Raw genomic sequence first — 12767 nt, 5'->3', positions numbered from 1 at the left:
AAAATAATCGGTCGAAAACAGGTTTAAAAAAACTACTCAAAAAAATGATGTACTTAAAACTATAAGCATATACAAAAAATATATAACTAACATAAATACAATTTAATTACAAAAGCATGCAACTAACCTAAAAATAATTTAAATCAAGAATCATCCGTTGATAATATTGTCAACAATCAGAACACAATGCGCATACGTGAATTTTCAACGCCAGTTACGTTAACACAAATGCGTGTGTTTTTCTACGCCAGTTGGGGTAACGCCATGCAGATTAGAAATTTTTTATTTCCTTTTTTCTGTTTTATTTAAATTCAGAAGTACTTAAGAATGAATCTGAAAGATCGATTCATTAACAATGTTTCATTTTAAATGCATCAAACATTAAGAAAATAAATAGAATCGTTTCAAATAATCAGCCGAGAAATCTTAAGCCTAGCCTCATGACTGTTGGGAAAAAAAAACTGAACCCTTACTCATTTGGCGGTGGGGAAAATGAAAAGATTTTTTTGGCGAGAAAGTTAGTTTTTAATTAAAAATTAAAATTCTAATTAAAAATTCAAAAAAAGGGCTATCCTATCTTTTAAGTTAGATCAAACTGCACACGGTGTGCAAATTTGATTAAAATCGGTTAATTAGTTTAGGAGTCCATCGCGGACAAACAACGTGACACGTAATTTATATATATTAAGATAAACCACTATTGCTCAGAAAAGTTTATTATTTTCTTATCCTATAATTATTTTACACTTCTCAGTCTTATTAATACTGCTTTTAGAATAGTAGAGAAAGTAAATTTCAAATTAATTTCAAGCACAGCAAATCAAATAATCACTAGGGAAACTGTACATTCATAAGAGCAATAATTAAACATATTTTCATTCAAGTAATTCTTTCTTCTCTTGGATTAACAAACAAAGGGTACCTCCAAGGATAATATATAGCTGCTAAAAGTGCTTAGCATCCAAACTTTTACACAGAATATAAAAATTCATCACTTTGTTTGGAAAGTACTACTACTAAACTCAATCGGTGTGTTTCTCAGGGAGATATCTTCATATGAGACATTTATAATCAGAGCAGAATGGAAATATAAATTTACTAGTGAAAATTAATTTAATGTTTCCTCTTGAATTTAATTCCACCTAAGAGAATTATTGAAGATGTATCAATTTCAACTTAAAATATTTCCCTTCCACAACCAGAGTTTTAAAAATAAATGCAATGCTTCAATTGTTTCCTACAATAATAAATAAATCCATCTTCATATAAGAGTATTTTTATTCAATACAGCTACTTAATCTTTTGCATGATTATCATTTAATCTTTTGCATGATTATCATCTGTACACAGATGATATTGTTGAATATTAATAGTGCAGGTGTGGGCAAATCACTTTGAGTAGCAAAATTTAATAACACCATCGCCTTAACAATGTTATTTTTGTATATTCACAGCAAATATTGTTTATGATATACCAAATATGTTAATAATATTTTTGTTGCTAAAAAATATTAAAACTATTTGTATATAAATACAAGTAAATATTCATATGAAAAATGTTTCTTATTCTGAAAGATTCAAGTATTATCTTCAGTTATTAAGTTAAAAAAAATTACCTAGTTTCCTCAGCTATTTTTACTTTTTCACAACCATCAGGAGGTTCTCTAGCTAAAAATTTATTAATATGTGGACTGGTTGCCAGTTTATGTGTGCCTTCTAAGTCAGGAGAACCACCTTTGCTACCTTCTGAAACAAAGAATGGAAACTGTTACATAATATTCAGATCTACTCATAAAAATAAATATTGATAAGATCAATATTGAAGAAAACGCATATTTTTTAAAAAATTTATTTTACAGATTTCCACAACATTTACTAACACTAATTTTGAGCATTTTCTGAGATTTGAGAAATTCCTTTTCATGTATGACATCACTACTTAACTGTTTTTATTCCAAAAAATGCAATCACTACTTTTTATTTAGTTTTAAGATTTCAAAATCCATTCAATAAATTAATTAAGAGAAGATTATATTTTAATCTTTTTAAATCATTTATATTATTCAAATGATAATAGAAAAGCGCAGTTCAATTTTTTTTTCTTTGCAATTAATATTTCTGGCGAAAAAATTTGAAACATTAAATTTCCAATAGCCTATTCAAGAAATTTGCATTCATGTACTTGATGATGAATTAAAACCAAAAACCCCGAGATAACTTTTCATGACCAAAGATAGAAAACTGCAAACATTACTAAGGAAATGCTCTCATAATCCCAGCTATAAATAAAGCAATGTTTTAAGCTTTATTATTTCTTTAAGACAGTTAAAAAAGAATTTAGATTTGAAATGGTAAAAAATCATGCAACATATTTGTTTAATTTCATCACTGTTGCATTCTTGAAACTAGGAACTCTCCATATTAAAATAGGCCAGTAAAATGTGAGTTTTATTTTGTTATATTTGGTTATACAAAAACAATATACAAATGTACAGGGGAAAAAATCAAAATCTTTTAAAAAATGATGATCAGCATAAAGAGGGATATATTGCCATATCTTAAATTCCAAGATAATGAATTATTACCTTTTTTCCCTGGAACATATTAATATTAAATTCCGATTTATGCATTCTTAGACTAAAGAAAGAAAGAACTGCAAAATTATGCTTCAAATTGGTATTCAAAATGAAATTGTGATCAAATAAATCAGTTACTTTCAAAATATAGTATAATCATTCAATTGAACAGAATGATATATTTCATGGCTTTTACAATATTTTTAACTTGTCTTGGATTACAGTACTTTTGGATCATAAACAAGTAATCATTTAGATAAAACACTTAGTAGAAATTAAAAATAAATAAACATTTAAAGAAAAATGATACAGCTTACTACATATTAATATACAAATCTATTAAATATTTTTTTTCTTTCTTTAAGAATTATACAATAATGTTCAAAACCTACATGCTATACGAAACAAATCCAAATTAAGTACCTGTACTTGATGGTCTTGAACTGTCCATTTGCCCAGGCATTATTGGAACAATAGGAGATACTGACTTACTGCCACTTGTAGAACTGTTGCTGCTGTAACAACTATCACAACGATCAAAGGGTGTCTGTGTGTTTACACTCTGAGTATGACGGAACAAATCAGCAATAGGTGCTCTGTGGCCTTCAGGTGTTGGTTCCAATGTCTGATCAAAAAGTATTTCATAAAGAATTTTAAAAAGTGACCAAGGATGATGCTAATGTTTTAACAGCAATTTATGATCAATATAATTTTTTTTTTTTTATTTAAACGTTAAAATCAATACAATTTTTTTTTTTTTTTTTTTACTTAAACATCAAAACTTTCATCTTTGAGAAAAACATTGAAAACATTTAAGAACCTGACAATTTGACAATTATTTATTATTTACCTAGAGAAACTGTATTTATATTTAAAATTCGGTACTATTTTTTAGTATAAAATTCTAATTTAGTGAAATGATTAAATTTCTTCTTAAAATTTAAGCTTATTATCTGTCAACAAGCAAACAAAAGTTTAACATTATCTCATATTATAAATGAAAAACATTTATTTTGCACACATTATTTCAAAATGACCATTATGACATTAAAACTTAAAATTTACAATTATATGAATTACGATAACAATAATAGTTTCTTACTCGTTCAGTGTCATCTCCTTCAGCACCTGATATTTCTTTTAGCACTATTCTTTCTATTTCCTAGAAATAAATTAACCATTATATTACATATATCAAGCACTTCAACTCCTCTTATATACAATATTTAGAAAATGGGGAAATTTACTTTAAAAATTGGGGTGGAGGGAACAAACCAAATCGAATTTAAAAAATTAAGATGATCTAATTTAGATGTTTGCTTTAACTTGAGTGATTTTGTTTTAATTTATAAACATGAAGCTAATAATATAAACATATGTGTTGCATTTTCAAGTTTCTCTCAAAATTGTCTTTGGTTATTCTGAGTTTGTAACATATGTTAAGGCATTAACCTATATTCTACAGCATAATTTTCAATGGAAATTTTAATATTTCATTACATTATTTTATTAAAACTTTTTATCGCAAAGTGATTCGCAACAGAAAGAAAAAATTACTTAATTCTTGATTCTTAAAGAGTCTTTTCATATGACCAGTTTATGTGAATGCTTCATTTTGACATTTCAAAAAAGAAAAAAAAAGGGGGTGGGGGATCAAATTAATTTGCATCGATATATTTTTTTAGGACCTAAAAATGGGTCATAATATAAAAAAGTAATTGTGCATTTTATTACTTTTCTGAATATAAAAATGATTAAATTTAATCTTTTGAACATTTTTTTACAACAAACAAACAACAAATTTATATCTCAACTATGTTCTGAACAGAATACATCATAGAATATGTTAAAAATTGAATAGTGTCACTTTTAAAACTATAGGTTTTACAAGAAACAAATATCACTTTGTACACAACTCTTTAAAAACCAACCTGTGGTACCTCCAATTTTCATATGCATTCTTAGCTATAATATCATGTGAAAAAATGCAATGGGAATAAAAATTATTTCCTTATATAAATCTCTTTTAAACTTCAGAAATTTTTATTTTACAAGCTACTACAACATGCATCACACTGTATAATTACCAGCCTTTAGTTAAATGAAAATTATAAATATGCATAGTTGGCAAATAACATCTACAAAGAGCAACTCAATCCTTTTATTTAACACAAATTAATTTAACTGATTTTGCAAATGAATTTTTACTTGCTCAATTAACAGAATTTCCATACTTTTATTGTGGCAAACTGATAACAATAAGTTATTTTAATATTAAAAATTAAAGATTAATTATCAATTATTTACTTTAATTCCACATGAATGGCAACACCTGGCAATGAATTTCCAAAAAAAAAAAAAAAAAAAAAAAAATAATAATAATAGTTCAAAATATTTATTGGAATTATAAATTAAGATTAGAAAGCAAGAAACAATGATAACATAATTTTTACTTTTTAGCACACTAATAAAAATGTATTTAGAAACTGTTTTTATTAAATATTAAAAAGAAAATAGTTACAGTGTGGATTCACAAAAAATTTTTCCAAAAATTAAAATGAATGTTAAGGCAAGTTGGTGAAAGTAGAGGTAAATTTTGGCATTTTGTATTCTTGAGCAGTTTATAATATGAGGTCCATCTTTTTGGTCAATTAAGTTTCACATTTTTACATCTATTTTTACCTATCCAACATGCTTATTAATTATTTTAAGTTAATATTTTATTTCATTAACTATGTAAAAAAGGTTTAGTTTACTTTTTAAAAATTTTTATTATGATTTACGATAACACAACATCCATATCTTTACACAATATTATTTATACAGATAGTTATTTCATATTTAATTAATTTTAGTTTTTAGATTAATGAAAATACAAATATGCCTTCTGTCGCAGAAAAAAAAAATGCAATGGCTGATTCCTGGAAACTACAGAGTGACAAGGGAAAAGGTTTCTCTATACCACTTGGCCATGTTACATGAGTTCACTGATTCTTGTTTCAACAAACGAGAAAGGCATTTCATCTTATATTTATAAGAAAAATGGTACAACAGGATAAATGTACCTGATTGAGTCCTTCAACACTGCTTCTCATCCTGGGTATGAGAGGTTGTTTGGGAATGTCAGGTATGGGTATGGGAAGAGGGCGCGAAGAGGCAGAGGCAAAGGAGGAGTAGGTGGCGCTGGCATTGTTGGCATGGGGGGAGATGGACGGAGACGAGGTTCCGTAGGCGGACGATGATATGGCGGAGTGGTCCCCTTGAATGGGACTCTGCCGTTGGTGGGCACTCGAGGGCCTGCCATGATTGGTCCTTTGCAGACGTTGGCGGATGTACTGATATAGAATAAAAATACAGAAATTTAATCAAAAATATATTTTTAATGTAAATAATTAAGAGTAAAAGAACAAGATTAGGCCATTCTTTTAACATCAAAATACACACATATAAAAAGTTTTAGATTGAATTGAAATATGCAGTGTTTGATTATTTTATAATATTTCAACTATGGTTTTCTGGAGTTCAATAACTTTAATCAACATAACAGAAATATTAACAGAAAATTAACAAAAAATACGATATTGATGTATTTAATAATGAACACATTCGGGAATCTTCAGGGAAGATATACACAGCAAATTCCAAACTATTTAACTAACTATCATTTAACCTATATAAAAACATAATATGGGTTAAATGATAATCACAGGTTAAATTAAAAACCTAATATGCAAAATCAAATGAACATCGTAATGAAAAAAAAATGATTTTTTTATATGAAAAATAAGAATAACTTAAATTTGCATTCTGACTTTAAAAAAAAAAAAAAAAAAGTAAGTAAGTACGAGATGGAAAGTTACCTTTTTCAAAGTTACTAAATTTTTGAAATATGAAAAAAGGCAATGAATGGGGTTGAACCTAAACAGATTTTAATGTTTAATATTATATATTATATATATATATATATATATATATATATATATATATATATATATATATATATATTATGAATATCTTTGGTTTTACCAATTATTTACTTAGAAGAAATTTAATCATATAAAATGTTAAAAAAAATGCCCAATTTTATAAATTTTTGATAAAAATTATTCTAAACTAAATATAATGCATATAAAAGAAAAATTTAAGAAAGAGAAAATAAAATAAGAGAAATAAGAGAAAAATAAAAATATTAAGAAAAAATTTAAAATTTACAAGCTAATATGGCAAAAATAAACTTTTATTACTTTTAAATTATTAAAACTTAAAATATTTATTGAAATTAAAAATATTAAATACAAAATAAGTAAACTGAAAATGCTGCATTATTCTGAAGGAAGATCATTTTATGAACAAACATTTTGATATGTTCACATATAAATTTGAATCTTTTACAAACTAATAATTTAATACCTTAAAGATATAGGAGGAATATTACTGATTTATTTTGTTATAATTCTGATCTTAAAAGAATTTTTATGCTGCTATCCATAGCTCTAAAAGGAAAGAAGATGCTATTTTTATTCATCTTCTAAATCTTCAGATGCTACTTTTGTTAATATAATTCAATTTATCTAGAAGATACTGAATAAATGAATATAGCAAAGAGATGTCTAATTCAAAAATCCACTTGAATGAAATGCAATTGTTTTCTGTCTATGAAAAAATTAAGGAAAGATATGGGTGAAAGTCTAGTCCATCAAAAGAAAGATAACTGTAAATAAAAATGGAACTCACTTTCATTTCTAATGTTTCATTTGAAGCAGCTGAACACTTTTTCTGTGGCATTCTCCGGTCAGCCTCTTCAAATTCTTCAGGTGTCTAAAAATAAATTTACTTTTAATATATATATTTTTTTAGAAACTATCTTATACTTGAAATATTTTAAAACAGTTCAGAAAGTGATATAATCAAACAATATTATCATAATGTTTAGCACATGATCAATAATAATCAGAGAAAAGGGGGACCCCCCCCCTCCTCCACTGTGTACTTGAAAGTGTACCAGTGTACTTGAAATAAATTAAAACACCAACAAATAATACGATAATTTAATATATCAAATAAAGAGAACTTTAATTAATTAAAAGGTATCATATCTTCATTAAAAATTCAATTTACATAATTTAAGCGAAAGAAAACAGGGTTAAAAAATTAAAGCCATGTTAGAAAATGATTTTAGAATTAAAAATGATAGCCAAGAATTTATTTTAATATTTTACAGTTTGGAAAATAATATGCAATAAATAAGCTTTTGTTAATCAAACTTTGAATACAACAAATGTCCAATAAAACTTCAAAATAATCAGCATTATTAACATTTAAAATGAGTTTTTTTAAACGTTTTTTCAAAATACAATAGTTGTGTTTTCTTTAAATTAGATATTGCATCAAAGTAGAGAAATAATTTAAAAACCCTAAAATTATTCACTAATAATCATGAAAAATGCATTCTACTCGCAAACGCAATTCACAAATAAAAACATCTGGGGAAAAAAGTCACTTGCAAAGTAGATTACTATTTTTCCCCCTATTAAGAAGAATCATTTAAAGAGAGAGAGAGAGAGAGAGAGAGAGAGAGACTGGATAATAGAATCTATTACATTAATATAAAATTAAATACATACATGTATACAAAAAAGTTTAGATGACTAAAATGAGTTCAGATGGGAGACAAAACTAAAGAAAGTCATTATTAAGGGGAGCTTAAAATAATTTTCCTAGATAAAAATACGTACGGTACACATTTCAAAAAGTATATAGTCTAAAATTGTAGAACTGCTTTTGTTAACCAATTTTTTCAATTTATTTTGTAACAAGCAACTATATTAATATGTAAATTTGATAGAAATATTTTAGTATAATAAATCTATAATTTTTGATGTACCAAAATTCAAGTATATTTTTATAATATATTAAATTAAAAAAATAAATAAAGAAAGAAAATGAACCTAACAAGTTTCATTACTAAGTTTTTTTACACAAAACAGAAATTTATTTTTCAAATAATGTGCTTGCTGTGGGGAGGGGGGGGGGAGAAGAAGTGTTTCGGCAAGCAATAATTATCAGCAAACTCATTAAGAATGGGATTGCTCCTAAAATTATCACAACTAATATTCATTTGATAAAAAGAATTTACAACATCATTATTTTGAAATTCTATGAATGAATTTTTTTTTTTCACGAGGGAAAATTGGATACTTTTCATTTGTTTAAAGTTTTTAAATAATTTATGCTTTAATACTTTCTCAAATTTCAGCAATTAAAATACCTGTAAAATATTAAATTATTTACTAAATGAGCAAAGGGAATAAAAAAATAATATTATATTATATATATATATATACATACAGAGAGAGAGAGACAAATAGATATAGAGAAAGAGATTAATTTGTCTTTACAAAATGCTTTTAGTAAAATTTAATAATGAATGTAAAGTAAAATATAAAATTTTTACATTGAATTTCACGTCATTTAAAATTCATAGTTCTTATAAAAGTATATCATGAATCATAAGTACATAATGCATATATTTTCTTTTTAAAATTTATTTCTAATCCAATTGCTTAAAAGAAATATCGTGAAAGTTATTTACATTTAACAATAATGTCAAATTAATCTTGATATTGCTTTATTCAAAATTCATAACATTCTGCCTATTTTTGTTTTCCATTTTAATATAAGTGTGTTTTCACATTTTTAAATATTATAAAATGATTGAATTTTCAATTGGATACATCTTTTCTCTAACATAAAAATGAAAGAAAATCACATACAAAGTTGCTAAACTTTTGAAAATAGTAAAACTGCTATGACAATGAAGTATTGTTCTTTCAGGGAAAAAATTAATTTTATAGATCATTTGCTATTGAATAAATAAATATTACTTTAATTCAGTTCAAAATTTAACATTTACCTAAATCAATATGATTATAAAGATAACGGTATTGCTAAAAATAATGAACATTCATAAATTGAAATAGTCAATTATATTCTTAGCAAATAAATATGGATAGTTGGAATGGATAATTATTTGAAAAATAAACACTTCAGTATCTTTTCCATGGCAGAACTAAAACTGTACCCTTTTCAGCTACTTTTCAAACTAGTAATAAAGATAAAAGTGAATATGTGTCAGTGTGGGCTGGCACTCTACAAAACAGACCTTTTCATTTAAAGCTACGAAACATGGCATATATAATTTTGAAGAATAGGAATATGCAATTTGAAACTATTTTTTGAAATTTTGATAAAATTTTCAATTAATTAAAAAATTGAAATTTTGCAGTTTTACTATGATAATTTCCAAAAATATTATAACACAAAAATGATTTTCACATCATCTTAGAAGTTGAAAAATTTATCTTTTCAATACTACCAATTTTCTAGCCTTACATTTCTTGTTTATTTTTAATCAATTTTTAAAAATGTTTCAAGTAAATTTTACAACAAATTTTATATTGTTAAATTCAATGAAGACTCAAATATTTTCATTACTGACACAAATATTTCATCATGGAATTATCTTCCATTGCTTTAATGAGGACATGGTTTATTTTCCCATGTTATTTAAGTTTTTGTTTAAGATATGTTTTTAATAAAATTGCAGAATTTTTTATCTTTAAAATTAAAATTTAATCAGAAGCAGTTGAAATTACATTCTAAATTGAGGTTCAAATTTCAGATGAAATGACAGAAAATTAGAGATGATATTTCATTTATTATTTACCATAATGATCAGAGTGGGCGTAAGGAGTCTTAAATATAACGCGCTTACTACCCATCAAAATTTGAACCTTATTATATTATTTATATGTATGTATTGCTATAGGAAACATTATAAAGAAGCTACACGAAATACTTAATTGAAGTTTTCAGCAAGAATTAACATCGATGAACAAGTAAGTTGACAAAGCCAGCATGAGGAGGGGGGGGGGGGGGCATAATTCACAAAATATTTCTTAGTTATGAAAATGAGCTTTTATCTGCAGGCATTGTATTATAAGAAGATCAGTCATAAATGTAGTCTGCAAACAGCATGCAATATTTCCAAGTTTTGACTGCATAAGGCAATATTTATTAAAGTGATCCATCAACAACCAGCTATTAGTGCACTATTCTAAAAAATTAAATTTTATCAATAGATATAATACTAACAAATAATATTATTCATAAAACTATTGGTACAGATACCCCAGAGCCTCTCTGACCTATTCCACAGTAAAGATTCTAGTCCCTACTGCTCATATAAAAATTCTATATATAATGAGTATAATATATATTTCTATAAATGTGAATACCACTAGAATTAAAGAATGTAAATACCACCAGTGCTCAAATTTTTACTTTTTGAGTTCTAGACATGAAAGTTATATAGCTTTATATTATATATAAAGAGAGAGAGAGAGATTTTTTTTGACTGATTAAAACCAAAATTTGATAGAGAACAAAAATTTAAGCAAACAAGAATACATATCAAAATTTTTTATATTTAAATTTCTGTATTTTTATATTATTGTGTTTATTTGCATGCCACTGTATTGAGTAGCAGATATTCAATTCCTATGAGGAATTGGAAACTAAGATTTGATATAGTTCTAGTCTTGAGAATTTAAAACTATATACTAAATTTTATAAATATAGCTCTTTAAGTTTTGTATGAATACAGTTACCTAAATTTAAACAAACAGACTTTTTCTGAATGGACTTCCTTCAAAATTTGATAGAAATCAGAAATTTGGCATAAAAAATATCTAGCACAAAGTTAGCATTTTAAATTTCTTTAAAAAGTGTTTTTAAACTCAAAGACTCTGAAATGAGGAGATCTGTCAAAATCTTGACAGATCCCCTCAGTTCTAATTTTTTGACAATTACAGTAGTTTCTCTCTGTATACGAAAAAGTAAAAATAAATCAATAAAAAATCTCTTAACTGATGTCTTCAAAGTTAACTAATGATTAGTTAAAATTAATTAAAAATAAATCATTATAAATTATTTTCAAGACATCTAAGCATTTCTTTAAATGACTGAAGAATCACAAAAATAGTAATTGTTCAATAAATGGCAGTGATAATTTCACATATTACTCAACCATATCCCACAATATTTTGGGGAAGAGAAGTTCAAGAAATATTTGTCTCGTTTCAATATGTAAGAATTTTCTTTTCAAGAAACACAACAGTTTCAAATTTAAACTTTCCAGAAAATATTAATTTTCCAGAAATTAAATATTCTAAAATAGATTTGGACAATAGTGTGGTTTACAACACTTAATTTGACAAAATTTGTAAGCAGCAGAATTTGCTCAGGAATTGCTTTCAGGAATTTTGTTTTCAATATGGTAATTGCAAATGAATATTCTTCACAAAATGAAAACTACATATCTGAGAAACTCTGTGTAAGTAATCAAATGAGAATTTTTTTCCAGATTTTAAAAAATTGTCATGCATAAAATTTTATTCTTTTTGACAAACTGCAACAGATAGATATATTAGAGAATTGAATTTATTACAATTTATATATATATATGTGTGGGGGGGGGGGAAGCGCTGACAGATCCCGTATCCTGTATGGCGCCATGTTGCGTCACGTCATTAATCACGTAATGCTTTCCTGCCATTATTGGCAGACGAGAGTTGGGCAGTGAGACTGCAAGACGTGCAGCTCACGCTCATGTATCTTTTATGTTCTATGTAGTAATGTTTTATCTTTTCTCCTTTAATCTTAATAAATATATTTCACATATTAATGCTGGTCGTTGCCTTTTCCCACATTTTGGGGGCTCGGCCTTTCTCGTGAATACCCCTAGCAAATCCCGCCAAATTGTTGAAAAAGCTGTGGACGTTAGTACAATTTAAGACGTTAAATTGATGCTAAAAATTTTGATAAGAGTAGATTTTTGCCGTGGATGTTTTACTGGACTGGTGAATGGACGTTAGTGCACGTTTTTGATGGATATGATTCAAGTGAAAACGTTAAAGGTTCAATTACTTCGTGTTCTTGTGCAACTGTGCTGACATATACTGGCTGCTTTAAAAAAAGGAACATTTAAGAGTGAATAATTCGACTGCTCCCTACCAGGTAGGCGCAATTTTTTCCCAAGTTTGTAATTTATAGTACGTTACTTTATTTCATTCTCCCTTTAAATTTTAATCCCGAGTGAATGTGTATTAGTTCTGTTTTAATTACAATGTC

The 12767-nt window shown here is 26.2% G+C and overlaps 1 protein-coding gene across 2 annotated transcripts in view; it reads right to left on the bottom strand.

The window, feature by feature from the left end:
• Positions 1-12767, bottom strand: part of LOC129965591 (glucocorticoid-induced transcript 1 protein-like) — a 93717-nt gene that overhangs the window by 9921 nt on the left and 71029 nt on the right. For both annotated transcript variants that reach the window (XM_056079620.1, XM_056079621.1), the window contains exons 3-7: positions 7311-7394; positions 5642-5911; positions 3679-3738; positions 3000-3201; positions 1617-1746 (exon numbers count right to left, since the gene is read on the bottom strand). In XM_056079620.1, the coding sequence (XP_055935595.1) occupies positions 1617-1746; positions 3000-3201; positions 3679-3738; positions 5642-5911; positions 7311-7394 (746 nt within the window). The remainder of the gene's footprint in view (positions 1-1616; positions 1747-2999; positions 3202-3678; positions 3739-5641; positions 5912-7310; positions 7395-12767) is intronic.

This window comes from Argiope bruennichi, chromosome 4 (genome assembly GCF_947563725.1).
Source record: "Argiope bruennichi chromosome 4, qqArgBrue1.1, whole genome shotgun sequence".
Taxonomy (NCBI): Eukaryota; Metazoa; Arthropoda; class Arachnida; order Araneae; family Araneidae; genus Argiope; species Argiope bruennichi.
This window is presented reverse-complemented; position numbering and strand designations above follow the sequence as displayed.